General features: G+C 36.1%; 2 protein-coding genes across 7 annotated transcripts; both read left to right on the top strand.

Moving 5' to 3' along the window:
• Nucleotides 1–1,921: 1,921 nt before the first annotated feature.
• On the top strand, nucleotides 1,922–22,636 carry shroom2b (shroom family member 2b). Of its 5 annotated transcripts, none has more exons than XM_083558876.1 (9): nucleotides 1,922–2,561; nucleotides 4,159–4,307; nucleotides 14,529–14,636; nucleotides 14,754–17,073; nucleotides 18,934–19,016; nucleotides 19,487–19,969; nucleotides 20,763–20,928; nucleotides 21,225–21,497; nucleotides 21,620–22,636. In XM_083558876.1, the coding sequence occupies exons 1-9, from the start codon at nucleotides 2,343–2,345 to the stop codon at nucleotides 21,890–21,892; spliced, it is 4,074 nt and encodes a 1,357-aa protein (XP_083415002.1). In that variant the 5' UTR covers nucleotides 1,922–2,342; the 3' UTR covers nucleotides 21,893–22,636. The 5 variants fall into 5 exon arrangements, with proteins under 5 accessions (XP_083415002.1, XP_083415004.1, XP_083415003.1 ...); XM_083558878.1 differs by lacking the exons at nucleotides 1,922–2,561; nucleotides 4,159–4,307 and adding exons at nucleotides 9,529–9,593; nucleotides 14,203–14,220; XM_083558879.1 differs by lacking the exons at nucleotides 1,922–2,561; nucleotides 4,159–4,307 and adding exons at nucleotides 12,597–12,942; nucleotides 14,203–14,220.
• A 1,212-nt stretch (nucleotides 22,637–23,848) lies between these two features.
• LOC310735799 (claudin-34-like) lies at nucleotides 23,849–26,549 on the top strand. Of its 2 annotated transcripts, none has more exons than XM_083558891.1 (2): nucleotides 23,849–24,055; nucleotides 24,899–26,549. In XM_083558891.1, the coding sequence occupies exon 2, from the start codon at nucleotides 25,016–25,018 to the stop codon at nucleotides 25,796–25,798; it is 783 nt and encodes a 260-aa protein (XP_083415017.1). In that variant the 5' UTR covers nucleotides 23,849–24,055; nucleotides 24,899–25,015; the 3' UTR covers nucleotides 25,799–26,549. The 2 variants fall into 2 exon arrangements, with proteins under 2 accessions (XP_083415017.1, XP_083415016.1); XM_083558890.1 differs by having other exon boundaries at nucleotides 23,850–24,115.

Here is a 26,549-nt window from a genome sequence, read left to right as displayed (position 1 = left end):
TTTTTTTTTATCTCTTCTATGTATGTCTACTTCAGCCTGGCAGAAAACCGTGTAATATTCACTCCATAATATCTGAGAAAAATAAATGCAAAAAATTTTTTATTGTTTACTTTCACACACTCTTACTTTCTTTTTCTTATTCCTGAATGTCTGTCACCATGTAGCCTGACTTGATGTGATGGGGTTTCATTGATCTTATTTTTAATATGACCTTTATTTATGTTTTTATTTTTAGCATATACTGTATGCTACTGCTATAAAAAAAAAACACTCCAGTACACTATCATCAAAATCCACATATTGCGATTTTTTGCAGCACATTTTGTTAGACACATTTAAAAGAATATGGAAATGTCAAAAGAAAGATAGGACCAGAATAATAGCCCAACGTAAATTATTTTGCTATGAAAGCATTAGCTCGTGCCAGATGATCATACAGTTATCTATAGTTATCTTAATGAATCATGCACTATGCATATGATTTATGTTTTTTTTCTATATTATTACTAGGAAAAGGAAAAAGCTTTTCACGAGGTAATCAAATGAGGTAATACTAATACTAATAAAGGCTAACAGTTATGCTTTAAGATCATAAACTAGCTTCTTCTAAGATTATAAAAATAATTGACAATACAAGTAAATATTAATCCGAGAATATGTATTCTGATTAAATATTTTTAGTACATTGTAAATGGTTTCTGTGCTAAAAATGACTGAACCCCTAAGCGTTATTGAGAGTGAGAGGAGACGTGACTAGAGCACTGAAAAAATTAAGCATCAATGGTACATGTTCTAAAAAAGACACATCAACTATAAATAGCACTGGAAAGAGAATGACCTATACACTATAGTCTCTATCATAGCAAGGCCATCTGTGGTTCATATTGTCTGGACAGAGAAAAAAGTTTGAACAATTGGGACAATACAGAATATCCCCCTGTACTCATGTGTTCATGTGCATATATTTTACAAATGGCAAATGATGTCAAGAAGGTAAGATAAGCAGCATGGAGAGTATATGCTGAAAAAATTGACAAGTCAAAGTGGATTTATTAAAATATGACAAAGCACCTATCCTTAATCACATTAGCTGACACATCATAACATTGTATGTTAAATCTCATTGACATATGAAAATCTCTGAAGCATTGCACTATATAGTAGCTTTAGACACTTGAGACAATGATGCAAAACTGTGCAATATTCACTTAGAATAGTGTCAGAACTAAAGGAATGACTTTCTCAAGATTGGAATGAATTTGACAATTTTTTTTATTTTTATTTTTACATAAAGATGTTATACAATCACACATATTATGCTGTGTACTACTGACAGTACACTGTACAGCTGTGTCTATCTTGGTTTTAAAAATGCACAAGCATTGTGAAGTAAAGTCGTATAGTAATTTTTTTTTAGGTTTGTCCTTATGGCTTTGGATCTTCACTGTTTTTTTAATTTTACAAGACAGAATGACAGAACAACAAAAATATAATGTAATAGGGTGAAATTGAGATGAACAAAGTTTACCATATGCAGTTTTAAGGCAACATGATGATAATAATGATTATTATTATTATTATTATTATTATTATTATTATTATATAAAAACATTTATTTGATGCTAATAATAAATAAATAAATAAATAAATAAATAAATAAATAAATAAATAAATAAATAAATAAATAAATAAATGTATTATTCAATGTCTTACTATTAATAATAAAATGTATTTTTATGCTATGATTTTTTTATCATTAACTTTATTTTTATAAACAAAGGTCTAGCGCTGCAGAGAATGTAATTGACCCACAGGGGGCATCTGAGAGCGCCCGAGAGCGCTATTAGTTCCTTACGGGTTCTTCTCACAACTTCTCACAAGTGTCTTCTACGTATAACTGACTTATACACACCCACAACATCCAACAGTCGTAGTCTAGCAGCAATTCAGCGTTAGTACAGAGGGATATATTTCAGTAGGCTCTAAATCTTTCAACAGTGTGAAATAAGGACTACAAGTAATTTGGATACTTTTTCTTTATGGATTTGTACTTGACGCTCATTCACGCAGGAAAGAGGAGTTTGTATGACCATATGATGGAGCATGACTGAACGGATGCAGAAGTTACAAAATCAACATAACCATGATAATCTTGTGTCTGTTAGGCAGTGTGGGGATGATGCATGGAGCTTCATTTACATTTTTTCGACTGTGCTTTTGAATCAGTTTTAGAGCTGACTGCTGATTGGTAGTTAGTGAAAAGTAAAGACTTATTTACTGTATGAGGGACATATTTAAAAAACTTCATCATCTGCCATAAAACGTCATCATTCCATCTCGCCATGGAAGCTGTAGGTGCATGTCCACCATTTAGAGCTCCATCAGGAGAGCCCAGGTCTAAGACCAGTAAAGACAGGGACACATGGAGAGCCATGGAGAAGCACGCTCCTCCAGATGAGGAGAAATGGATGCTGGTGGATGTTGTTCTCATTGGAGGAGGTCCATGGGGATTTACTCTGAGAGGAGGTCTGGAATACCAAGAACCGCTGATTATTACAAAGGTACATCAGGATATCATAATCATGATATTTGTGTTTAAGTTGACTTTTGCTACATATACTTGGAAACTAACCAATTAATATAAATATAACCTTTAAACAATCCTTAAAATATATCATTAGGGACATTTAGTATTTAGTTTTATTTGGCCTGCTTAATAAACACAAATCAGGACAATATTACACCATTAATGCATACTTGTTTGTTTCTGTGTGAAAGTTCTTAAGGTTCTATGTATAACCTTATTTTATTTAGTTTGCAACTACTTACTGTAACATTAATTCTTGAGGGACCATTACCCAAGTCTTTTTTTTATATAATAATACAGTGTTATTATTAAAATCCCATAAACCCCTGGTTTGTTCTAAGTAAACCATATAAGAGGGCTCATTTGGAGAATAGAGTGTCCTTTTAAAAAAATTATATCTCTAGTAGACTCCCTTAAGTATAAGTCTTAAACACCTTGTATTTTGTCCTTAAAGTTTACAACAAAGGGTAGTATTAAAGTTCTAAAAATACTTTTCCTTTTCTCCAAAACCTTTATTTTGTACTTTTTAAGTGTATACAGTATATAAGTGCTCTTCTTCCTTTGACAAAAACTCAAGGATCTCGTTTTCCAGAGGAATGCTAAACAGAGGTTTTGAAAAGGAGCAAATCATATTTACAGAACACTAAAATGTCTATTTGAACGTTTTTTTTAATAGAAAAAATGTTTAAATGTTTTTGCATAAAAGCTTGCAGAATTACAAAATGAAAAATAAGTAATATTTGTGAGGACCTATAGGTTTAAAAAATGTCAAAATTAACAATAAGGGCTAAACAACACTTTCGTTCTTCAAAACCACTTTATAATACACGTTGCCAATCTACCTCCAGTCTTATTTGCAATGTATAGTTGTATGTACAGTATATCAGGCAGATCTCTCACCACAAAAACACAGGAGGCCATGCCCTGTAAAACTTGGGTTCCTGCAAAGGGTAGGGTTGCAATGTGGTGAATTTTTAACCATTACACTCAGGTTGCATTTCAGTCTGTCTCCGGGAAGGAGAGTGATATACTGTTTACTTTTGTGCTATTAGAAAATTAAGGAGTTGTGAATTTGTCATAGCCTGTTGCTCACTTAATTGTCTGATGATACAGCAATTCTAGCCTGGCACCCACATTGATGTCATGTGCTAATCTGTGTCTGTGGTTTATCTTCCCTGTCAGATAACTAGGACAACTATGTTAAATGAACAAAAATTATCACTGTGGTTCAGAGTGGAACTGTATCAGCAATGACCAGAGTTTCCACCAAGCATCAGTCAGCTAAAGCTCTGTTTTGTCCAGTGAAAATAACGTATGTCAGAAGAAAATATTTAGTTCTTTGGTTTTGTTATTTTCTGTCATAAACATATAAACGCTAACATAATTTATTTTGTCAGATCACTTAGTTCACTTTGTTACTAGTTACAGCTAGGGTTAGTTTTTACAATGCATTTGGTTGCCATGTCAGCTGTATTACCAAACCATGTGTGTGTGTGTGTGTGTGTGTGTGTGTGTGTGTGTGTGTGTGTGTGTGTGTGTGTGTGTGCGTGTCTGTGTGTGTGTGTGTGCAGGTTGAGGAGGAAAGCCGAGCAGCATTGGCCCAGCTCCAGGTCGGTGATGAGATTGTCAGTATTAATGCAATTCCTCTGAGCGGCTACAGAAAGGAGGCTATCTGCCTGGTTAAGAGCTCCTTCAGAACTCTGGCATTGGGGTTAAAGCGGTAGGCCCTGAGCCTTAAACACTGTGACACTATGCCCCTGGGTCTCATACACATTCATACACTTTATTGTTATGATATGGATTAAATTAGAAATAAGGATGTGAAGTGGTTCTATATTTTCTTATGGCTGCCAAAAGTTCTTGTTGTTAGTTAATGTTTTATAACAGCAGTTCTGACAGTAATACAAATTGTACGTTTAGGTTAATGTGCATTTTCTGTAGTACACTTAGACAAGGATTTTTATGGTGTTCTCTATAGAATTTTGTGGATAAACATTTTTAAATATATAATTTGTTTTTGATATGCCAATGTAAGGACATACAGTATATGTTTAGTACTTTTGGAAAACTCTCCAGTGACTGCTCACTCTAATAGTCAGAGTTGAAGCTGTTTCTTAATGCTTCTTTTCCCAACATGGCAAAGTATTAAGAATAGAAAGTTTTGGGCAACCAACTTGCTTCATGGGCTTTCCTCATGGGCTTTCCTCATGGGCTTTCCTCATGGGCTTTCCTCGTTAAAAATAACAAATTACAGATAAATGTTTGACCAGTCGCTCTTTAATAAATGCAAGAAATCGTAGAATCGACGAACTGTTGTTTAATAAGTCAAATAAAACACTTTGGGACATGCTATTCTGATACAGTCAGGGCATTACATCATCCGGATTCAGATAACTTTTTTTTTTTACAGAAGTACGCCTTATGTATTATATTTTATAAACACAATGGCAAACCCCATTATAAACCTTTCACTACCTGAAGCCATTTTTTTGTTTAATGCTTTTTTCCCCTTTGATCAAAGTGTAAATCACAACATTAGACAGAACAAAGAGTTCCTCCATTAATTATTTCCATGATTTCAATGTTTTTATTCCAAGCCGCGATGTAAGCTGATGTTAAAAAGTAGGATGTTTTGGTGAAAACTGATCATTAGTGAGCTACAGTGGACCAGCAGATGTTGTGTTTATTCAATACAATAGGGAATTTCTTTAAATAGTATGTGTGTACACCATTATGTGGTACTTCATTGCTATTCTTTCCTAAAATGAAAGAGTTCAACAGGTGGTTTTAAAGAAACATTTATTTAAAAAGAAACTTGTCTTATGCTGAGTCATAAGAATAGCAAACTAGATCCAATGCTTTCAACTACATGAACTACTGATGGAGGTTATATATGAAGTGAATTCATGCTTAATCCAATAGCAATCTAATGAATAGGCTAATATTTTAGATAACCCAATTCAACTTTTTAATGCTTTTTTTTTTTATACTGGAACATTTTCTGCCATATTTCCATACTTAAAAGAATCTAGTCATTACAATGAAATACTCATTTCATTGTGCAGAAGCTTTTAGGAGAAAAAACATTATAGAATGTTTTAATCAAGAAGATGCCATGCATGTTTACCAACTATACTTTATTTCATGTTATAAAATATAATTTAAAATTTTGTCTTAACAGATTTTTTGATGAACTTGTTATATTTAATTAAATATTTAGTACACAGCAAAACCTCATTTACATATTGGTTGCTATAACTACTCTGAATATGACTTGTGAATGAGAAGGCTACACTTACCCTTCCACGTGCTTCAGTCTTTTGCTTATTTTACTGTTATGTTAGACCAGAGTAAATCTTCAGTATTTGAGTTTTAATATAGAATGGGACATATACATTTGGTCTCAGTCGCTTCTTTTCATCACTTGCTTATATATCTTTTCTGCCAATGTATGCCACTGTGGTTGTACACTCAGGCTGTCAGAAACGTCTGGTCAGTGGATTATACTATTATATAGCACAGTTGAACAAAGGGGTCCTCCTTATTCTGTTAGAGTGTATGTCATTTACAAAAGAGGCCTGATAGGCTGCCATTGTCCACCACCACCATGGCTTTGTTTTGCTGGTCATTGTGTGAAGCGTCATGGTCCTAGAGCCAGCGTGAGGCTGAGGGCATCGGAGGCCCTTTAAGAAACCTGGCTTTCATTAGGGACGCCAGCAGTCTAATAAAAAATAAATAATGACTGTATATGTAGCTATATGCCTGAGACAAATCTTATTTTATGTATTAAAAACAACATGGAAACATTTGTAAGAGTAGCAGTCTAATAATATATATTCTTTTTTGCCGTTAGAAGAAGTCAAGAAGCTTTTATTGTCATTTCAACCATATATAGCTGAGATAGTACACAGTAAAATAAGACAACGCTCTTCCAGAACCTTGGTTCTACATAAAACAACATAAAGCTACATAACAGAGCACAGCTCTAAGGACTAAAGTAAGTTCTCCTCACCACATAAAGTGCATCGTGTGCAACTTGGTGCAAGACAAGACAGTGCAGACAACACAAGACAGTGTAGAACAAATACACAAAAGTGCTGAAGATATGGACATGGATGTGTGAAATTAATATTGAGTGTGTGTTTGAGTTCAAATTTGTAGCAGCTCTGTAACACACAGCTGAGTAAGTGTGTGCGTGTGAGTTTCAGTTCCAGTTCAGTTCTGTGTGTTGAGGAGTCTAAAGGCTTAAGGGGAAAAAAACTGTTGCACAGTCTGGATGCTTCGGAACCGCTTCCTTGATGGTAGGAGAGTGAAAAGTGTGTCTGAGGGGTGTGTGCTGTTGGCTTTGTGGATGCAGTTTGTGGTGTAAATGTTTGTGATTGGGGGAGAAAGACTCTGAGGATCTTTTTAGCTGTCCTCACTATCCTTTGTAGGCTCTTATGATCTGAGACGGTGCAGTTCCCAAACCAGACAGTGATGCAGCTGCTCAGGATGCTCTCAATCATCCATCTTTAGAACTTAGTCAGGATGGGGGGAGGGAGATGGGCTTTCCTCAGCCTTCTCAGAAAGTAGATATGTTGCTGGGTTTTTTTTGCTGATGGAGCTGATGTTGAGTGACCAGGTGAATTTCTCAGCCATATGAACACCAAGGAATTGGGTGCTCTTGACAATCTCCATAGAGGGTCCATCGATGATCAGTGGAGAATGGCTGCTCTGTGCTCTCCTAAAGTCAACTATCTCTTTAGTTTCGTTAAAGTTCACAGACAGGTTGTTGGTTCTACACCAGGCTGTTAACTGTTGCAGATCCTCTCTGTAAGCCGACTCATCTTTCTTGCTGATGAGACCCACCACAGTTGTGTCATCAGCAAACATGATGATGTGGTTTGAGCTGTGCATTGCTACACAGTTGTGAGTCAGCAGAGTGAGCAGCAGTGGGCTGAGCACACAGCCCTGAGGGGCCCCAGTGCTCAGTGTGGTGGTGCTGGAGATGCTTTTATCATTCTGGACTAACTGAGGTCTTCCATTCAGGAAGTCCAGTATCCAGTTGCAGAGGGAGGTGTTTAGGCACAGTAGGCTCAACTTCTCAAGCAGGTGCTGAGGGATGATTGTGTTGAATGCTGAATTGAAGTCTATGAACAGCATTCATACGTATGTGTCCTTATTGTCCAGGTTAGCAGAATGACCTTTTTCTACAGTTAATTATTGTAATATTATACAGCACCATTAAAAATGTGTTTGTTCTAAGTGTCTCTTAGTGACCACCATAGCATGTTTACTTCAGCATAATTACTGGTAACTTGATGACTAGTGTTACAGTGCATAGGATACTTGATATACAAGCTTGGAGACAAAGATTCCCATCATGCAAAAGTTCTTTGTTATTGGACAGTTTGGGCCATCTAGTGGTAAAAATACTGAACTCAGCCATAAGAGCATTAGTTAAGTCACGTAATTATATCAGGTGAGGAGGCATCATCTACAGTCAACATTTCAGTTTATCATTAAGATGTTAAGCTGGATTGAGGTCCAAACTTGGTGTAGGCCACTCCAAAGTTGGCAAACCATGTTTTTATGTCGCTGAGTTTATGCTCAGGTGTATTGCCATGCTGGAACATGTTTGGTGATCTTCTCCCAAGGAAAGGAACTTTTAATGCAACAGCATTGAAAAACATCCAAGACATCTGTGTATTTGCTATGCTACTTACTATGTGGCAACAACTTATGAAAGGTTTGTGTATAGGGTGGGATGTCAAGTGTCCACAACTGTTTGTTCATATAGTGCATCACAGTTGATGGTATATGGCATCTTTTTTATGCAAAACATCTAAACACTTACAGTATTTGTGGATCAAGGACCAAGGGCTTAAATGCATGACCCTCTAAACCAGTAGTCTGACAGCTTAACCACTGACTACTTCTTTTTATTGTTTGTGTACAAACAGTACTTGTACTGTTTCTTGTTACTGTTTTGTGTTAATTGTGCCCTACCATGGACTGGTGTCCCATCCAGGGTCAATTTCTTTCTTTCTTCTTGTGGTTCTGGGATAGGCTCAAGATACACTGTAACCCTGAACAGGCTTACTAAATATGAGTTAAATGAAGTATATAGACTTAGGATAGACTCACAATTCATTGTAGGGCATGCATGCAAACATTCAAACCAAGAAGGCAGTTTAGTGTAACCAATGCACCAGACATTTTTTTGAGATAGGAGGAAACCCAGTTAATCCAAGTCAACCCACATGGACACTGAGAGAAAATAGACCCAAACTGTTACACCAATCCAATAGCACATTCAAAAGGTCCATTCAAACACTGCTTCCTCTATTGACTTTGCACATAATATTACTCACTAAGTTATTGTTAAGTAACACATCCACTAACTGCATGAATAGTTGTTCAAATTGCCGAGTCGATCAGATTAAATCACTTATATATAGCATTGACAAGTATTACAATTTTAAAGAACTATCAATAGAAACATATCAATAGATGGTCACATCCTCTTTTACTCATAAATTTGTCCAACTATGAGGCTTTGTAATAAATGATTATACATATTACATAGAGGACTTCAGCTTTAGAAAACTCTCTTGATGCCTTTGCTCAGAATCCAATTACAGTTAGCAAAGCTGGACAAACCTGAGTGTGGGGGAATCAGTGAAATTTCACAACTCAAAGAACAACCTGACACAGTGTATGCATTAAGCATAATGTAATTCAACATATATCCTGTAAAACAAACATGACCAGCATAGTCCGTCAATGCTGCAGGTGTGGTAATCGAATAGGACGGTTATATTTTACCCCCCTGTGCACTAGGGAAATGGTTGGTGCCATTGCCTAGGTGAATACAGTGGGCAACCCGGATTGGCTGTTGTGTGTGAGCCCATTGTTTTGGTGGGGATTTTTTAGAACAGAGAAATCCAGTAAAGGGCACTAACTTTTCTGAGTACATTAAAGCCAACTTGTTTGGAGGAACTAAATGAGCCATTTAACTAAGCAGGTATTTTGTCTGATTTGATTGCATGCCTGATGTAACAGTGATAGTAATGCCTTGGTGGGAAAGTATTATAGGCAAATATAATATATCTGTGATTCACTTTTAAATGTTTAGAATATATTTTTGTGCATGGGTGGAGAAACATTTAATGTTGTTTAATCTATAAGATATGCCATGAGATATTTCAGATTTTAATTAATTATTATCATTGAGGTGATTTGCACCGTGTATTAAACGTAAAATTATATTTAAGGCATATGGACAATGATTGTGTAATTTAAGGACAACCCAATTAACTCTTTCAGCACAAACCAACTGGACACTTTAACTGTAGTATGCACTCAATATTTTTCCACAAATCTTAGCTAAAATTAAAGCTCTTAGATAGTCTATTACATGACATTTAATGAGACATTCTATGCCATCTTTAGATGGTCTGACACCTGTTTTAGTACACACATGCTTCACTTAAGTAGAAGTACAGATACTCATGTTTTAAAAGACTTTGGTAAAAGTTAAAGTACTAACTATCCTTTTTTATTCAAGTTAAAGTAAAGAAGTTTGGGCTCTGACATGTACTTAAGTAAAAAGTAGCCATTAATATTACCTGTTTTAGTGTCACGCTGGTAACTGGACCTCACGTCATATTAATAATAGGGCTGTCAATTAAGCAAATGATTGTCATGAGTTTACTCACAATTATTCGCAACATTATCGCACATTTTAATCTGTTCTAAATGTACCTTAAATTAATACTTTTTTTTTAATACTCTAATCAACATGGGCATGGACAAATATGAGTGCTTTATGCAAATGTATGTTTATTATTAGTGAAACCATACTCAACGTAGAGCATGAAGACAAAATATTCTTGTAAATGTTTTAAAGTAATTATGGTGTTTTAAACTACCTTTGCTGTTTCTGCACGGATGTTTAATCAGGTAATATCGGAGAAACTGTACCTTTTCTAACTTTCATATGGATTACATAATCAGAGAATATTTGTTTTCGATGTGAGGCAAGTATTGACTGAGATTTAAGTTGTTTTTTTGTGTCTGTGAAGAGAGATGACAGAAAGCACACCCTTTCTCTTTTCCTAATTTTACAAAGGCACAGCTTTTTGTTGTTAATCTGAATGTATACAAATAAAAATAGACCCTTACAGATTCAGCAATGGTGTTATGCACTTATCTGTATGATTGAAAAAAGACAGATTAATTTAAGTTCGTTTCAGTGATATAAGGAAGAAATGAGGGTTAATTGTGTGCACAATGGTGGATTTTGGTGCTGATTTGAGACTTGGCGCATCAGTAAAACAAATGTTTACTGTTTAAAAATTCTTTTTCCGTGGAGTTTATTTATTTGTTAAATATCTGAGTAAAGAAAGGACCTTCGTGAATAAACGTTTTGCGCTGAAGGTTTTCATTTTGGCACTTTTATATTTATTTATATCTTTATTAAAAATGGTCAAACACTATTCGCGTGTTAATAACGTAATGCCGCTAAAATACATTTGTGTTAACTCGTCATTACCGCGTTACTTTTCTCAGTCATGTTTACATCATTGACTCCCTCTGTCTCATCCACCTTAACCCAATACTTCTTGTTGCCTTCTGCCCCGCTCATTGTTAGCTGTGTAAACTAGCCTACACTTGCGGTGTATGAAAGCCAGGAAATGATACATCAGTGGTAGATAGAAAGTAAACACGCAAAGACAGGAAATATGTTGATGGGCTGTAAACGGCGTGCAATGAGTAGAAAGAATATTTACATTTTACCAAATAGATTAAAACTAAAGTAACTGAGTGAAAGTAAAAAGTTGTCCGAAAAATAAATAGTTTTATAATAATAATAATAATAATCCTAAAAATACAAAATACAAAGGAGACTGTAAACGATTGTTCTTTCAAACCTCTGTGGCACAAAATCATAGACTGCTTTTATCTTTCTTGTATGTCTGTTGTTTTTGCAGCTCTTTTATCCTCAAATATCCTTCAGGTGATGACTTATATCTTGCATAAAGTCCTTCCTTAATTCTAGAAAAACTTTATAACATGATTCGAAAGTTTGCCAGATTAAATATACCGCCTTTAGCAATTCATAGGTTTCAGTTTAGTTTCTCCAAAATTATTACCTACAACTTCTCCAACACACAGTGAGGGCTGGCAATGATATTAGATGAAAGGGTTCAATATTAATGTGGAAGTAACTACTGCCCACAAAAAACATACACGTTAATTAAAAAGCCAAAGCAATAATGCGAAAGCTGTCATGTGTCCTTTGGTGTGAATTGTATTTTTATCTCAATTTCGATCTAATTTAGGTGGTTTGGAGGCAAAAAAGGGAAAGAAATAGAGTAATTATTTTTACAACATTATTGCATTATTCTTAAAACCATTAGTGATGCTCTTGTGCTTGGTTCCAATAAAAAGTGAAAAAAAAAAACCCAGTTTTTTTCAGACATTTGTTAACATAATGTAGATTCAAAAAATGACATAGCTGTAATAATCATATCAGTCATCCCAGTGAACAGACTCTACATTTTTAGCATGTTTATTAGTTTGTGCTATATTGTATTATTACAAATAAATTATTGTTAGGCTTTTCCCTAGTTAAGATATTCATTTAAAGATCACTTAGAGATACATATTGAAGAAAATATCCGCAACTGGGAAGTAAGTATGTATGTAGTGCTGTAGTGAATGCCAGGATTTTATGTGCTCTTTTGCCATTAAGCTGTGTTGTGATTATGCTAGCATTTTCTGTCTGCTGTCTCTGCAGTTCTATTCAGCAGTTTGTCCAGGCTCATGTTTGCTCTGCATCCCACACACAGGCTGCTGAGGTTACCAAAAAACCTAAATGATGACTTTGTTAACCTGTTAGCCTTCGGCACAAATTTAACCATCCACAAAGACATCTAAAGGGTTTTCCCAAACCGCAACACAATTTTTAAAGATGAGTGTCCCTGTGCATTTGGGTAGGTAGCCTTCCATTTGTGCAGTGACTTTTTTGTCACTTGTAACATTTATAAATCCAACATGTTTATGAGCCAATCAGAGAAGCAGATTATAGCACTTGTTATGACAGGACACCCTCTGTTGCTAGATCTAAATCTCTTGCATAATCCTCGTATTGACCAGGGGACGGCCACACACACACACACACACACACACACACACACACACACACACACACACACACACACACACACACACACACACACACCGTATCAGTCGCCCACCTAAAGTTTATGGATTGCATAGGTTAAAGGTGCTTTTCACTTGTCACATGTACATTACTGCACAGTGAAATTCTTTCACATATCCCAGCAATAGATCTTCGCAAATCCCAGGTAAAGGGGTGTGATCCTCCTATTGTGCAGCATTGTGTTGTTTATTTGTGTGTGTATGTGTGTCTGTGAGTGAGGGCGGGCGGGCGGGAGGAAATAGGGGGTAGGGGTTGATTGTTATGTTGGTCAGCCTACATTTTACTTGACTTATTGTCCTAAGTGTTAGGACTTTTAAATAGTAATGCATTAAGATTTTTAACTCCATATTGATCTGGTATTTATGTGAGTCAGGGTAAAAAATGTTGTTAACTGTGAGTTATGCAGTACACTGCATAATGTACACTTGATTTTCTCCCCAAAACCAGTTATGAAGACAATGGTAGGCAACTTCTTTATCTTTTAATGCTGTTTCTTAGTTTGCTTTTGTAACCAATTGGAGAAGATCATTGTTCTCCAAGGCATCCATGGCAAGTTCTTGTGCAGAAACAACAGGACCTTTTCTTGTATAAGATGAATTTGAGACATTTAGATCTCTATGAGGCATGTAGTTTTTGTGACACTCTCAGTGCAAGCACTCAGACAACACACATTATTTATTTACTGTGCTCTACTACTTTGAATGTCTTTATATATCAGTTCTACCCTGAAACAAGACACAAAGTACAAAGAGCAAATGGCATTTACACCTTATGTGGACAGTGCCATGGTTTGGTGGAGACTGGGTCTTAGGACTGCCCCCAGGCTTTAAAATACCTTTTGCACTTCAGTGTATCAGACATGTGTCTAGAATCTGTCTAGACATCTGTCCAGAAATTCAGTGATGCTTTGAAACTAATTTATATAGTTTCTTGTTCACACACTCAATCACACCTTAATGTTAATGTGGAAAACCCCTTAATTCCTAAGAACATTCAGTTTTATAATGTAAATAAGATCTTCAAGGATGTGGAAATGTTGAAATGTATACATGCTTGAGCAGTTCTCTTCCTCTATGTTGTACAGGAACATTATAATTCAAACAATGCCTGCAGAAAGTGACATTCACGTGGCCAAAAGTTTCTAATCAAGATTGTGCAAAGTTTAATTAGGTATTTTGTAATAATTGGCCCCCTGTCTAATTCTTCTATAAATCCCACATAAATCCCCAATGAGAGTCACATGAAGATGTACTGTGTAGTGTAGTGTCCCTTATACTCCATGTGTAAACAACAGATTACGCTGATTCCCGAGATTTACTGGCTTCTTTGAAACTAATACAAATCTTTGCAGTGGCATAATCCAATAATGTGTTGTTTTGTCTTCCGTATTTTGAATGCTTCTCAGGAAAAAACAGGTCAAAGGGTAGGTGTGTTGCATGTGTTTGAAGGATTTGTCTTGTGCGTTTAGGATATTGTTTCAAATATATACTTATATATCACTTATGTAATGCTGCATATAAAACTACATATTGATTGGAATTCATTGCCAGAGCATTTTGAGTTTGAGCTGAGTTCAAAGTTTGCATTCTATTTGATTGGATAAAAAAGTGCATAAAAAAACAAAAAAACAAAAAAAAATTTATCTACAAAACATAATTCAATGTTTATGTAATGCGTTATGGGTAACATCTTATAACATTATAACAGTTAAAATGTCTGTTTAACCTTTAGGAAGAATGAACCTTTATGCAGACCTCACTCATGGCATTCTTCCAAAGCCTCTGAGAATTCCTCAGAGGTTCAAGATACTGGTGTGCACATGTCAAAGTGTGATGCAAGGTAAGGTTACAGAAATTTCTATCAAAACCCTATTGTGTTGTGCTTCACTGTGGCCTTTTGAATGTAAAATATGTTCAATTGTTCCTCATAAAGCACCATTTCTGCTAATTCTTTCAGTTCATCCTCAAATGACTTCATCAGTTATTGGGACCAGCCAAATCTACAGCATAAGTCATGCCAGTCCAGCTCATTAGGCAACATGGAACTTCTAGAGTGCTCCTCCAACACACATCACATTGGGGCAGAAAAGCATGGAACAACTAGAGGTGGTGATAAACATGACTCTGGATATAGAGCATTTTCCTCTTGTACACCTGAGCAGCATTTGGCAGAAAGAGCCTCCGCATCAGAGTTTATGTTTTATCAGGGCAGCCAAAGTCAACATGGCAGTTATCTACATATTCCTGTGAATAACGAAAGCTGTATTAGCCCCAAGGCTGAGGACCAGGCTTGCTCCAGATTCTTTTCTTCAGAAAGTTTTAATATTAACCCTGTGTGGAATGTTCCAGAGAAGTTTTCAGCAGCTTACTCACCACCCCCACCAGGTCCACCTTTACAAATTGACAGTTTTACAGCAACTAAAGTTCATGAAAAGGGTTTAGGCATCCCATACTTGCATGTACCTCCTGCACATTCCCATCAGAAATCCCTTAGTAAAGTTATATGCAAGCAGGATGATGACAACCACTTTACTGAACAAGGACTCCAATCACAGCATAGTTACAACCCACCACCTAAGAAAGGTTTTCTCCAAGTGCACCTATCATCTGAGAACTTCTTACCAAATGAGCTGAATAGCACAAAACCTTATTCCTTATCTAGTAATGATGTAAGGCAAGGCCAGACTTGCTTTTCCTGTCAGCCTCAGCATCAACGACAGTGCAGTGATGACAGCCCCTTTTATCTGTATTCCAATAACACGTTTACACCCAAGATGCAGAGTTCTGCCATTTACTACCGCAGCCTACAGAATCTTCCCACTGATGTAGGTTTCCAGAAACAAACTGGAAATGCCACAGGCTCTTTGTCTAGCACAAGTCATGACAACAGCTCTGATGGAATGGCTAATTATTGTTACTATTGCATCACTTCTGAAAAGCCCACACAAGAGATTTCAGAAGGAGTTGGAATGCATAAATGGAGACCAGAATCAGATTATATCCATGCTAGCAGTGACAGAAACTCAGCAAAATATAAAAAATCAATACAAATAAAGTACTTTTTAACTTCCCAGCAGGCATCTGAGAACAGAAACTACAAATATACAGTCACTTGTCCAAAAATAGAAGCTTCAAGTCCAGCCTTTGTAAAGTCTGGGAAAAAAGAGAAGGACAATCCATGGAGGAAGGATAGTGGAATTTCTAAAAACCAACACAGCAAAAACACATTGAACCAACTGGCAGAACAGAGATATATTTTTACCAAACAGCATAATGATACCCAAAATGGCACTTTGATCTCCAAGAATGGACATAAAGTCTGCCCTCAGAAAACCCCATTGTTACATTCTTTAGCTCAGGAAAACAGGATTCTGGCTGAGAGTACCATGTTCACAACAAAAGGATGCACAGTACAGGAAAAACCTGATCCCATAAGTAGCAAGCAAGGGAGACGAAGTGACCGTTATGCCACTACTTTGCTTAATGAGATACAAGAAAAGAGAGCCCAGCTTCAAAAGAGCCGGAGTGCTGCTATCTTAAATTGTCCTGGAGAATTTGAGGAGGATTTAGGGGTCTGGAAATCCACAGAGACCTCTACATCCTCTTCGGATGGATCTTTTACAAGCACCTACAAGGACCACCTGAAAGAGGCACAAGCCAGAGTTCTACAGGCCACATCATTTAAAAGGAGAGATCTGGAGCTTCATGGGAGTGAAACTTTTCAGTTTGGCACAAAATCAGCTTCTACCAATGGCCATGTCACCCGCATTGGGAGTCGAAAACGTTTCCCCTTGGACAAAAGGGTCCATTCTTTTTCAGAACCTGACAAGATAAATGAATTGGGTGTAGACGAACAAGCCACACAACAAGCAACTCTTGGCTCCTTTGTGGACAGATTTAAATTCTTCGAAGGAGCTTCTAAACCAACATTCTCCAAACCCATTCCAAAGAAATCCCAATTCAACTCTATTGAAAGCACTGGCAGAGGAAGAAACAGGTTTACTTTGCTTGTAGGTGACAAAGATAGAGAGCTTGCATCAAAACTGCAGTTTAATAATCACAAAAGTAACACCACAGCTAATGAGGGGCAACGACTGGGCACTTTTGCAGAGTATGAGGCAGCATGGAACTTGCAGAGCAAGTCAATAGTAGAAAGAAAATCTAGCAGATGTCACTCTGCAGAGAACATTTTGGATTCAGGCATAGAAGGAGGCAGCAACACGGTGTGCATCCATGAAAGGTCCAGATCCTCTCCTTCAGCAGATTTTCATGGAGAAGTAAGTTATTTTATTTTAGTCTTCTTTGTATATAAACTAGTCATCTTATCTACATCTATATGAAAAACATCACCTAAATCCTTGTTCCATTATGCTTATTGTAGACAACTTTATTTATATATATGTGTGTGTGTGTGTGTGTGTGTGTGTGTGTGTGTGTGTGTGTGTGTGTGTGTGTGTGTGTGTGTGTGTGTGTGTGTGTGAATGTATATACACTGGCAATCAAAATTAGAGAACAATTTATAAACAAATGACCAATTCTGAAATAATGTCATCTTCACTGCTCAACAGTTGAAGGAGTTTTTGTCCTGTCTGTACCATGCTACCAGAAAACTTTTTTCACAAAATAACTAAGGCATTTAAAAAAAATAATCATTATTTTGCAGAAAACACACTGATCAAAATTAGAGAACAACAATGACTGTAGCATGGAAAAAGATTACAACAAAACTTTCTGAAGGTTACAACAGTCAGCAATTAGTAGGAAGTGTACAGGCCTCTGCTCTGAATGACTTCAGCACATCTGAGGCCACAGGACAGCACTAGTCTCTTACACTGCTCTGGTGTGATTTTGGTCCACTCTTCTGCCAGTCTCCTCCACAGTTCGGTGACTGTAGTGGGTTTCTTGGCCATAACTTTGTCGGCAAGGATTTTCCAGAGGTTCTCTATTGGGTTGAGATCAGGACTCTGGGCAGGTCATGTCATTATTTTAATGTTTTCAGTTTCAAGGAACTGCTTTACCCGTTTTGCTGTGTGACATGGAGCGTTGTCCTGCATTAACACTGCGGGCTGATTGGGTGATGAACGCAGGGAAGGAACCATATGTTGTTGAAGAAGGTTCTGATAAACATTTGCATTCACTCTGCCATGTAGCTGTATAAGAGGCCCAACTCCTGCTGCAGAAAACATGCCCCAAACCATGACACTTCCTCCTCCACTTTTCACTGACTTCTTTACACACTTTGGGTTCAGTCTTTCTCCAGTTTGTCACCGAACATAATGTTTCCCATCGGACCTAAACAAATTAAACTTGCTTTCATCACTGAAGTGAACTTTGGACATTCTCCTCAGCAAAGCTTAGTCTAGCCTTTTGATTCTTTCTGCTAATGAGTACAGTCCGAGGGAGATTGACAGTCATGTTTAGCTTCTTCCATTTTCTAATGATTGCTCCAACAGTGGACCTTTTTTCACCAAGCTGCTTGGCAATTTCTTGTGGAGGTGTACAATTTTGTCTCTAGTGTCTTTGGACAGCTCTTTGGTCTTGGCCATGTTAGTGGTTGGATTCTTACTGATTGTATGGGGTGGACAGGTGTCTTTATGCAGCTAACGACCTCAAACAGGTGCATCCAATTTAGGATAATAAATGTAGTGGAGGTGGACATTTTAAAGGCAGACTAACAGGTCTTTGAGGGTCAGAATTCTAGCTGATAGACAGGTGTTCAAATACTTATTTCCAGCTGTATCATACAAATAAATAGTTTAAAAATCATATATTGTGATTTCTGGATTTTTTTAATTTTTTTTATTATGTCTCTCACAGTGGACATACACCTACAATGACAATTTCAGACCCCTCCATGATTTCTGCATGAACTTGCAAAGTAGCAGGGTGTTCAAATACTTATTTTCCTCACTGTATATATATATATATATATATATATATATATATATATATATATATATATATATATATATATATATATATATATATATATAGTGCAATTTTTCATTCTTGACATTCTTGAATTTAAAAAACATTCACTGGCATTAAGGTAGCTTTCCTTTCCTATAGATTTTGCTTGTTGTTAATTTGTTTATTTCTTTGCTGTACATGTAATGTCTACATTTTTCTCTCCCCAGAAAGTTTGTTTGTTAGCAGAGAAGCCTGGTGTAGAGTCATATTCAGAACATGCAGGAGATCCAGAGAAAAGTCATAGTGACAGGTAAGAGCCTTTCTTATTCTTTCTGATTCAATATACCAAATAAGTTGTAACAATGCATGGATTTTAGACTTTCTTGCTAATGTACCTCATTTTAGATTACCACAGCTCTGGAGATGCACAAATTTACATAAGGTTTATTTTAAATGTTTACCTCAGCAAATTCTTAATTTATAGGCTATTTGGATTTTTAAAGATATTCATATTCTTGGAATCCTCTCTGAAAGACAAACCTTGTGGGGTTAATTTTTTCATGCATTAATAAACAACACTGTTCATAGTTACATTGAATTATGTGTGTCTGTGAAACAAGTTTCTGTTATCACTTACATTGCCATTGAATTACTGTACCCTACTGGAAAATCTATTAACACATTCAGATAAGATTTTAGAGCAGCCCAGTGGTATAATATTATATGATATGTATGATGTGTTGCTGTTTCATTCAACAAATTAACTGCTTCCCACTGTAGTAACCTGATTGAGAACACAACAGAATCCAGCGCAGCCAGGAAAAACATTCCCATGAAGACTGTCCATGCAGAAGGCAACTCTGATACAGAAGCAAAACATTATCTGGTTCCTAATGAGTCACCTGGAGGCACTGAAAAAGGGTTTACACACCAGCTAACTTTACTGTGCTCCTCAGAGCAGCCTCCTTCTGTTTTCAATGCCATGCAGTTCAGTTCTTCAGAGGTCCAGAAGGTGGACAGCACAGAGACAGCGAGGCTGAGTTCAGCCCCTGCTGGCCCATCTGAGGAGGATGAGAAGAGAGAGGAACTAGCCAGAGATATAATGGGAATGGATAAGAGTCTGGTAGATATTTTGGATCAGAGTAAGATGAAGACCACAATGGACCTGATGGAAGGGATCTACCCTCAAGGAGAGCAGCTTCTCAAGGGTCTGCAGCAAAAGAGAAAATCAGCTTGGAAACAATCTCCCAAAACCACACAGAAGTGAGTACCTGCTGCATTTGTGTGTGAAAGGGGCCGATAAGTGATGTACAGTATGTCTTAGATCAGGGGTCACCAAGCTTTTTAAAACTGAGAGCTACTTCTTGGGTACTGATTAATGTGAAGGGCTACCAGTTTGATACGCACAGTTTTCAGTTTTATCTGAAATAACAAATTCGCTCAATTTACCTTTTATTATATGTAATTATTAATAATTTATATTAATCTATGTGAAGACACTGATCATGTTAATGATTTCTCATAATAATTATCATCAACAATGATTTAACAAAGTAGGAAACAGCTATTTTTAGAAAAGGCCTGTAGGCTACTCATGTGCGGGCACGCAGGCACCATGTTGGTGACCCCTGTCTTAGATAAATAACCTCAGTAAGTTTGAATGACTAGGGCTAATTCAGCAGGGCAGTAGTGTACTAAATACAAGTCTGTGGATTTAGATTTGCCAACTTTTACAACACTGTCCTCTACTGGAAAAAACTGCACATACATATGAAGTACTTACACTAATGCTTATATTTTAATTCAAAGTAAATATAAGGCTTTTGATTTGTAAAAGTTTTTTTTGCAATACTTATAATAAAATACTTATATAAAATCCTGTCATTAAAAATTTATAATTAATCATTTTAATTAATAATAGAAAAGTTTAATGTATTTAAAAATGCCAGAGCTTTGTTGTTTATCTCAATAAATTTTTTTTACCTGTTTTTGCAATTTGATCATTATTTTTTCCCCACACATATCGGTAATTACCCATTATCTGTTTGATTTGCAGAGCTGATGACAAAATGGCTCCCTCAGCCTCCCTAGTGACAAACTCTTCATACTACAGCACTTCAGCTCCCAAAGCAGAGCTCCTGATTAGGATGAAGGACATGCAAGAACAGATGAAGGAACAGGGCTCTGAAGATGAACTTGAATATGATCTTTCCAGTAAGAAGGTACAGCAAATTTCCTAGCATTTACAAATGTGTGCAAATCTTTACCCATATAGTTAATAAGACAAGACATAATTGGCTTTGTAACTGTTTTCTGTTTTAATGATTTTGCATTTTTGCATCATATACAATTTTTTTTCCCTTTTGTTAAATGAATTTAAAGCTGTACTTAAAAAATAAATTATATATATATGTCCACTGTAATTAAATAGACATTTTAACTGCACGACTCTTCCAAAAATAGCTCTCACAAATATGAAATATGGATGAACTCATGTAACTTTTGTATGTCCATGCAGCAGGAGCTAATTGACAGTCTAAGCAGGAAACTGCAGGTACTCCGTGAGGCCAGAGAAAGTCTTCAGGAAGACATGCAGGACAACAACACACTGGGTGAAGAGGTGAAGGCCACCGTGCAGGCCATTTGCAAACCCAATGAGCTAGACAAGTTCCGCATGTTTGTCGGAGACCTGGACAAAGTGGTCAGCCTGCTGCTCTCACTGTCAGGGAGACTGGCACGTGTGGAAAATGCACTTAATAACCTGGAGGAGGGTGTTTCAGCTGAAGAGAAGGTACAGCATATATAACCAAATGCTTTTTATTTCTGTTGCTAATAAAATGGTATTAGAGGGCAGACTTAAAATACTTAATCTAATCGTAGTTTATTGTTTTGCCTGAATGTTCCTGTATGTAGCACACGCTAATAGAAAAACGGAATCTGCTGATTGGCCAGCATGAAGACGCGAAGGAGCTGAAGGAGAATCTAGACCGAAGGGAACGCCTGGTCTACGAAATCCTGGGCAGCAATCTGAGTGAGGACCACCTTGCAGACTACCAGCACTTTGTGAAGATGAAGTCGGCTCTCATCATTGAGCAGAGAAAACTTGAGGATCGGATTAAGCTGGGAGAGGAGCAGCTCAAGTGTCTGAAAGAGAGCTTGCCTCTGGAGCAGAGACTAAACTACTGACTATCATTTTATTTCATTTAAACTTAGAGGTGACAGACTGGCATCTTCAGCACTATGGCACCTTGACCTTTCTGCTATTACACAAGTAATCTGTAAGGAAGTTACAGTGAATAGATATTCTATAAAATCAATTCAATCTGGCAAATTAAGCTGAATAGTTTTTTTTCATTTTTTTATTAACTAAATATAAATGTGAATTTATTTTAGGTGCTGAATGCATGATAAATTATTGCTCTGGATTTCTCAGTTCATTTGTGTGGTTTTGTTCTTTTTTAAAGGAAAAAGCAGTTTTAAAGCTTATATACTTTTACTGCTTTAAGGTGTGTGATCACCACAGGTAATACTTAAAATTTTCATGTACTAAGAATAGAAAAACACTTATTATGACCACCTAGAATTCAATAATATATAACTGTATTATAAATTCTAAACTAAAACTTTGACACCAGGTTTTATTAAAACTGCTTCTTCCAACAATGTAATTAATTAATGTAGATAGTTTATGTTCTATGCTTCTCAAAAATACAAGTTTATTATAAATGTTCATTGACCCAGTAACTGTAAAATATTTTATTTGTTGATGTATATTTTAATTAGTTTCAGAAGGTTTTTTTATTCATACTGCATGTGCTAAAACTGTTGTACAGTTGTAGTTGATTAGAGTTCAGGTTGCAAAAATGTTGTAAAGTTGACCTAAACGGGATTAATCTATTTTGCTGAATTAAACTAAAACTATGAACTGAAGTGAATTGAACTAAACTTATGTTGTTACTGAATTGGACTACTGATTTGAACTAAAATTATGCTTCTTTTTTGCAGGACACTCTTCCTTCTAGACTTATTCTACCTTAGCTGGTGCACTTATGGGCTATTCATTCTTTTGTTTTTTTCTTCTTGTTGTTATTATGGAAGATGAACAAACTACTGAATTAATTAAAGTTGTGTAATGTGCATTGGGAATATAATAATCCCTCCTCACAGGCAATTTCTTTTTTTAAAATGAAGTATTATATAAGAGCACATAAACAATATGAACGTGTTATACACCACCTGTCTGCTTTAATTGGAACACTAGTATAACTCCTCGTTTGTGCAATTATCCTGTGGCGGAAGCATAATGCATAAAATTAGGCAGCGACAGGTCAATATCGCTAGTTTATTTTTACATAAGAGTTCATAATAGGAAAAAATCTCAGGGATTTAATGACAGACAAACTATTTTTTAGAATATTTTAGAACCTGCTGATATCCTGAGATGTTTACACATACCGTAGGAGGAAAAACATTTTGTGAGTTAAACAACCATGCCACATCGCTGTCACTAAGATCAGATTATTTTCTTATTCTGATTTTTCATGTGAAAATAAATTATATCTCTTGACATATCTACATGAATTTATGTATAGGACTCCTGCTAAATGGCTGCTGATTATATAAACCCATGAATAATTACGGGTACAAATACTGGCCACTGTTATATTGTCCAGAAGGTATATATGTTATGTCATCAATATATAGGGTAAATAATCTTTAAAAAACCTACATATTGCACAAAGAAGTAAAGATAACAAAACACAGATCATAAGTATGATGCAACCTTGGTTTCCCCTTACAGTTGATTCCAAAAGTTTCCTCATAGATTCCTGGCACTATGGACATGACAACAAACATTTATTTTAAATCCTACAGCCCAGATGATGTACAATAACATTAAACCACAATTATAAACACACATAGCATAAACTGAGGTGTTTAAAGTTCCAGGATTAAATGGGTGAAGTATCATTTCAGCTTGTCTTTGCATTCTTCTTTGCTTTACAGAACGAAAGTTAGGGCATGTAGACTTCCTAAAATACCAAATGATATATATATATATATATATATATATATATATATAATTTCATTCATTGCACCATTATGGTATATTGCATTGATGGTAGAAGTGTAATAATGCTTATCCCATGTACAAGGATTTTATTGTACCTCACAAATCTTTACAAAGTCTGAACTTTACAACATCTTTGGTTTAGGTTTTATTGAGGATGTCATGCCCCACCATCTGGGAGGAGTGTGATTGTACAGTTAATTATTGACACGTATAATTATTTTTATATTTACTCTGAAAGGCTGCTAGGAGGAAGTGAAGCTTTAACTGGATTTTAGGTACAGTGTTAAGTGTCCTAATCACAATTCATACACTGACATTGGACTGCTTACAGTGAGGTGAGCTTTAAAAAGTAATTTACCTCTGATTTATTTTTTTGTTAAGTAGTGTTAAATTTGAGGCAGAATGAAAAATATCTTTCTGATTTGATAGTTTTGGGTAACAGTGATTTTTTAAATGTAAAAATAGCCAATTTATACTTAATTCTTAAAAGTATGTTGTTTAGGTTTGGTAAATTCGCTAGATACATTTGGCAATTTGGCTACTTAAATTAGCTAGGTATATTTGTGTTTGTAAATGTACTTGATATATTAGCGAGCTGGTGACATTTTATAATTGACATGTTAACATGTTCTCTTTTGCCTTAATAATTTCTTTACTTTTAATTGAGCAAGAATTTCTATATCTGCCTATAATTTGTGATATGTTTATTTCTTGATAAGTCCTGAATATATTTTCTTATTATGGAAAACTCTCCACTGATTATACATAATTTTCTAACTTAATACCATCTTACCTTTTATAATTTTTATATAATAAAATATATATTAATAAAGTACATTTAAAAGCATTGTAAGGCTTTTATGTCTACAATGACAAATGTTTATGCAAAATGTCATAGTAATGATATGCTGTTATGACGTATAATCAACTGATATGGGTGAAGTACAATACCGAGACTGTTGCTTAGCACAATTTCAGTTCTGTTCAGTTCAGTTCAGTTTTTGTTGATGTATTTTGTTTACTTCCCTAAACAACCTTAGTTTGTTCCTGTTAATTTAACTGCCTATGATCATCCGCCTACCCCCTCCCTCTTATTTCTCTTTCTCCCTCTCTCTAAGGGATGTAGCTGGTGTGTTTGTCACGTTTCTTGGAAACAGGACAAAAGGGAACGGCTAAAAGCGAAGACATGTACAGAGATAAAATGGTGTACACTGCAGAGTAAAAGGTAGGGTATAATGCCATACCTGGCCCACACTGCCCATGCCCAGTTAGCGGGGTTTTGTGTGGGTGCAGTTGGCTGGATTCTCATAATTGTAGACATCGGCTTGGTGGAGTGGAGAGTGTGGGTGGTATCCGACCTGTCCGTCATCACCTCTGGTCTGGCTTGGGTGGGCATCTGGAGGGTGTGCTTTTTCACCACCGTGCTTGTCACCTCTGAAAACCAGATTATGTACTGCCAGCGAATGCAATTTACGGACCCTTATACTCCTAATGAGATTGCTGCTGCTCAGGCGCTCATGCTGCTTGCCATTATCTTGGGATGTTTTGGTAATACCAGTGTCATTTATGGACTCAGAAACATCTACTTTGGAGTTGATGAGCTCAGATCGATTACATTGGCTTTTTCCATTGGTGGAGGACTTTTGTTTCTTGCTGGTGTGACCTCGTTCATTCCTCTTTTCTGGAATTTAAATGCTATTGTGACTAACCAGACCATTGACTTCCCATCTAACTTCAACATGCCCCCAGCTCCTGATGATCAGTATGTTGGTCCGGGTATCGCTGTTGGAATTTTTGCATCCATCTTGGTGGTGTTGAGTGGAATAGTGTTTCTATCTTACAAGCTGCCAGCTGGACTGAGCTCCAAAATCAAACCATCTAGGACAAAGGAGAATCACTGTGAACTGAGTGAAACCTGTATGGCAGTACATGTAAAATCCGGACAAATGACTGGGCAAGGCAGAAAAAGCTGCGTTGGTATTGACAACTTGGCCTTTCAGTCCCAAAAGGATGGATGAATGTAATTTTAAATTTTTAAATGATAAACTCAAATAATAAATGTTTTGTAGTATGAGAATGCATTGACATGCTAGTATTTTTAAAGGGTCAAAATGTTTACAAGAAAAACAATATTAGAACATTAAAGTGTGTTGCCTTTGAGGTAGGATGATAATCAGGAAGTTATTCATAAACATTCAAGTCTCTTGGGATTTTACTGTTGATGCCATATACACAATCTAAGATAATAATGTCTAATGAAACCAATGTTCTTAAATGTATTCTAGCACATTGATAATAAATGCGTATTGGGACTTGTATATTTTCATATGTGGATAAAAGATATGGAGATTAAAGAAACCCATGACTTCTGTGTAGGTTTTTATGTATAATTCTGTACAAAGTTATACCACATTTGTTTCGAATATTTGATTCTGATTGTTTAGAAGATGTAAATTTTTCATAGCAGCACAGATCGTTCCAGTCTAACAGTCAATGATAAATCTATAACTTCAATATATACTGGAGCTGATATAGGACAGTATTCGGGATGGAGAGCTTTACACATTGTAGATTCTTTGTAAGCTGGCAAATTGCTTTTTTTTTTCTTGTTAAAAAGAAAAATCATAGGATGGTGAGGGAATGATTGCTTATAATTGCTACAATGTAAGTGATCTTTTTTGAATGAACTACAATTCACCTAACTAACTACATTCTTTAATAGATGAAAATGACAACACTTATTCGATATAACAGAAATAAATGCTTAAA

The sequence above is a fragment of the Silurus aristotelis genome (assembly GCF_946808225.1).
Source record: "Silurus aristotelis genome assembly, chromosome: 13".
Classification (NCBI taxonomy): domain Eukaryota; kingdom Metazoa; phylum Chordata; class Actinopteri; order Siluriformes; family Siluridae; genus Silurus; species Silurus aristotelis.
The sequence above is the reverse complement of the archived record's forward strand: the minus strand, read 5'-3'. Positions and strand labels throughout refer to the sequence as shown.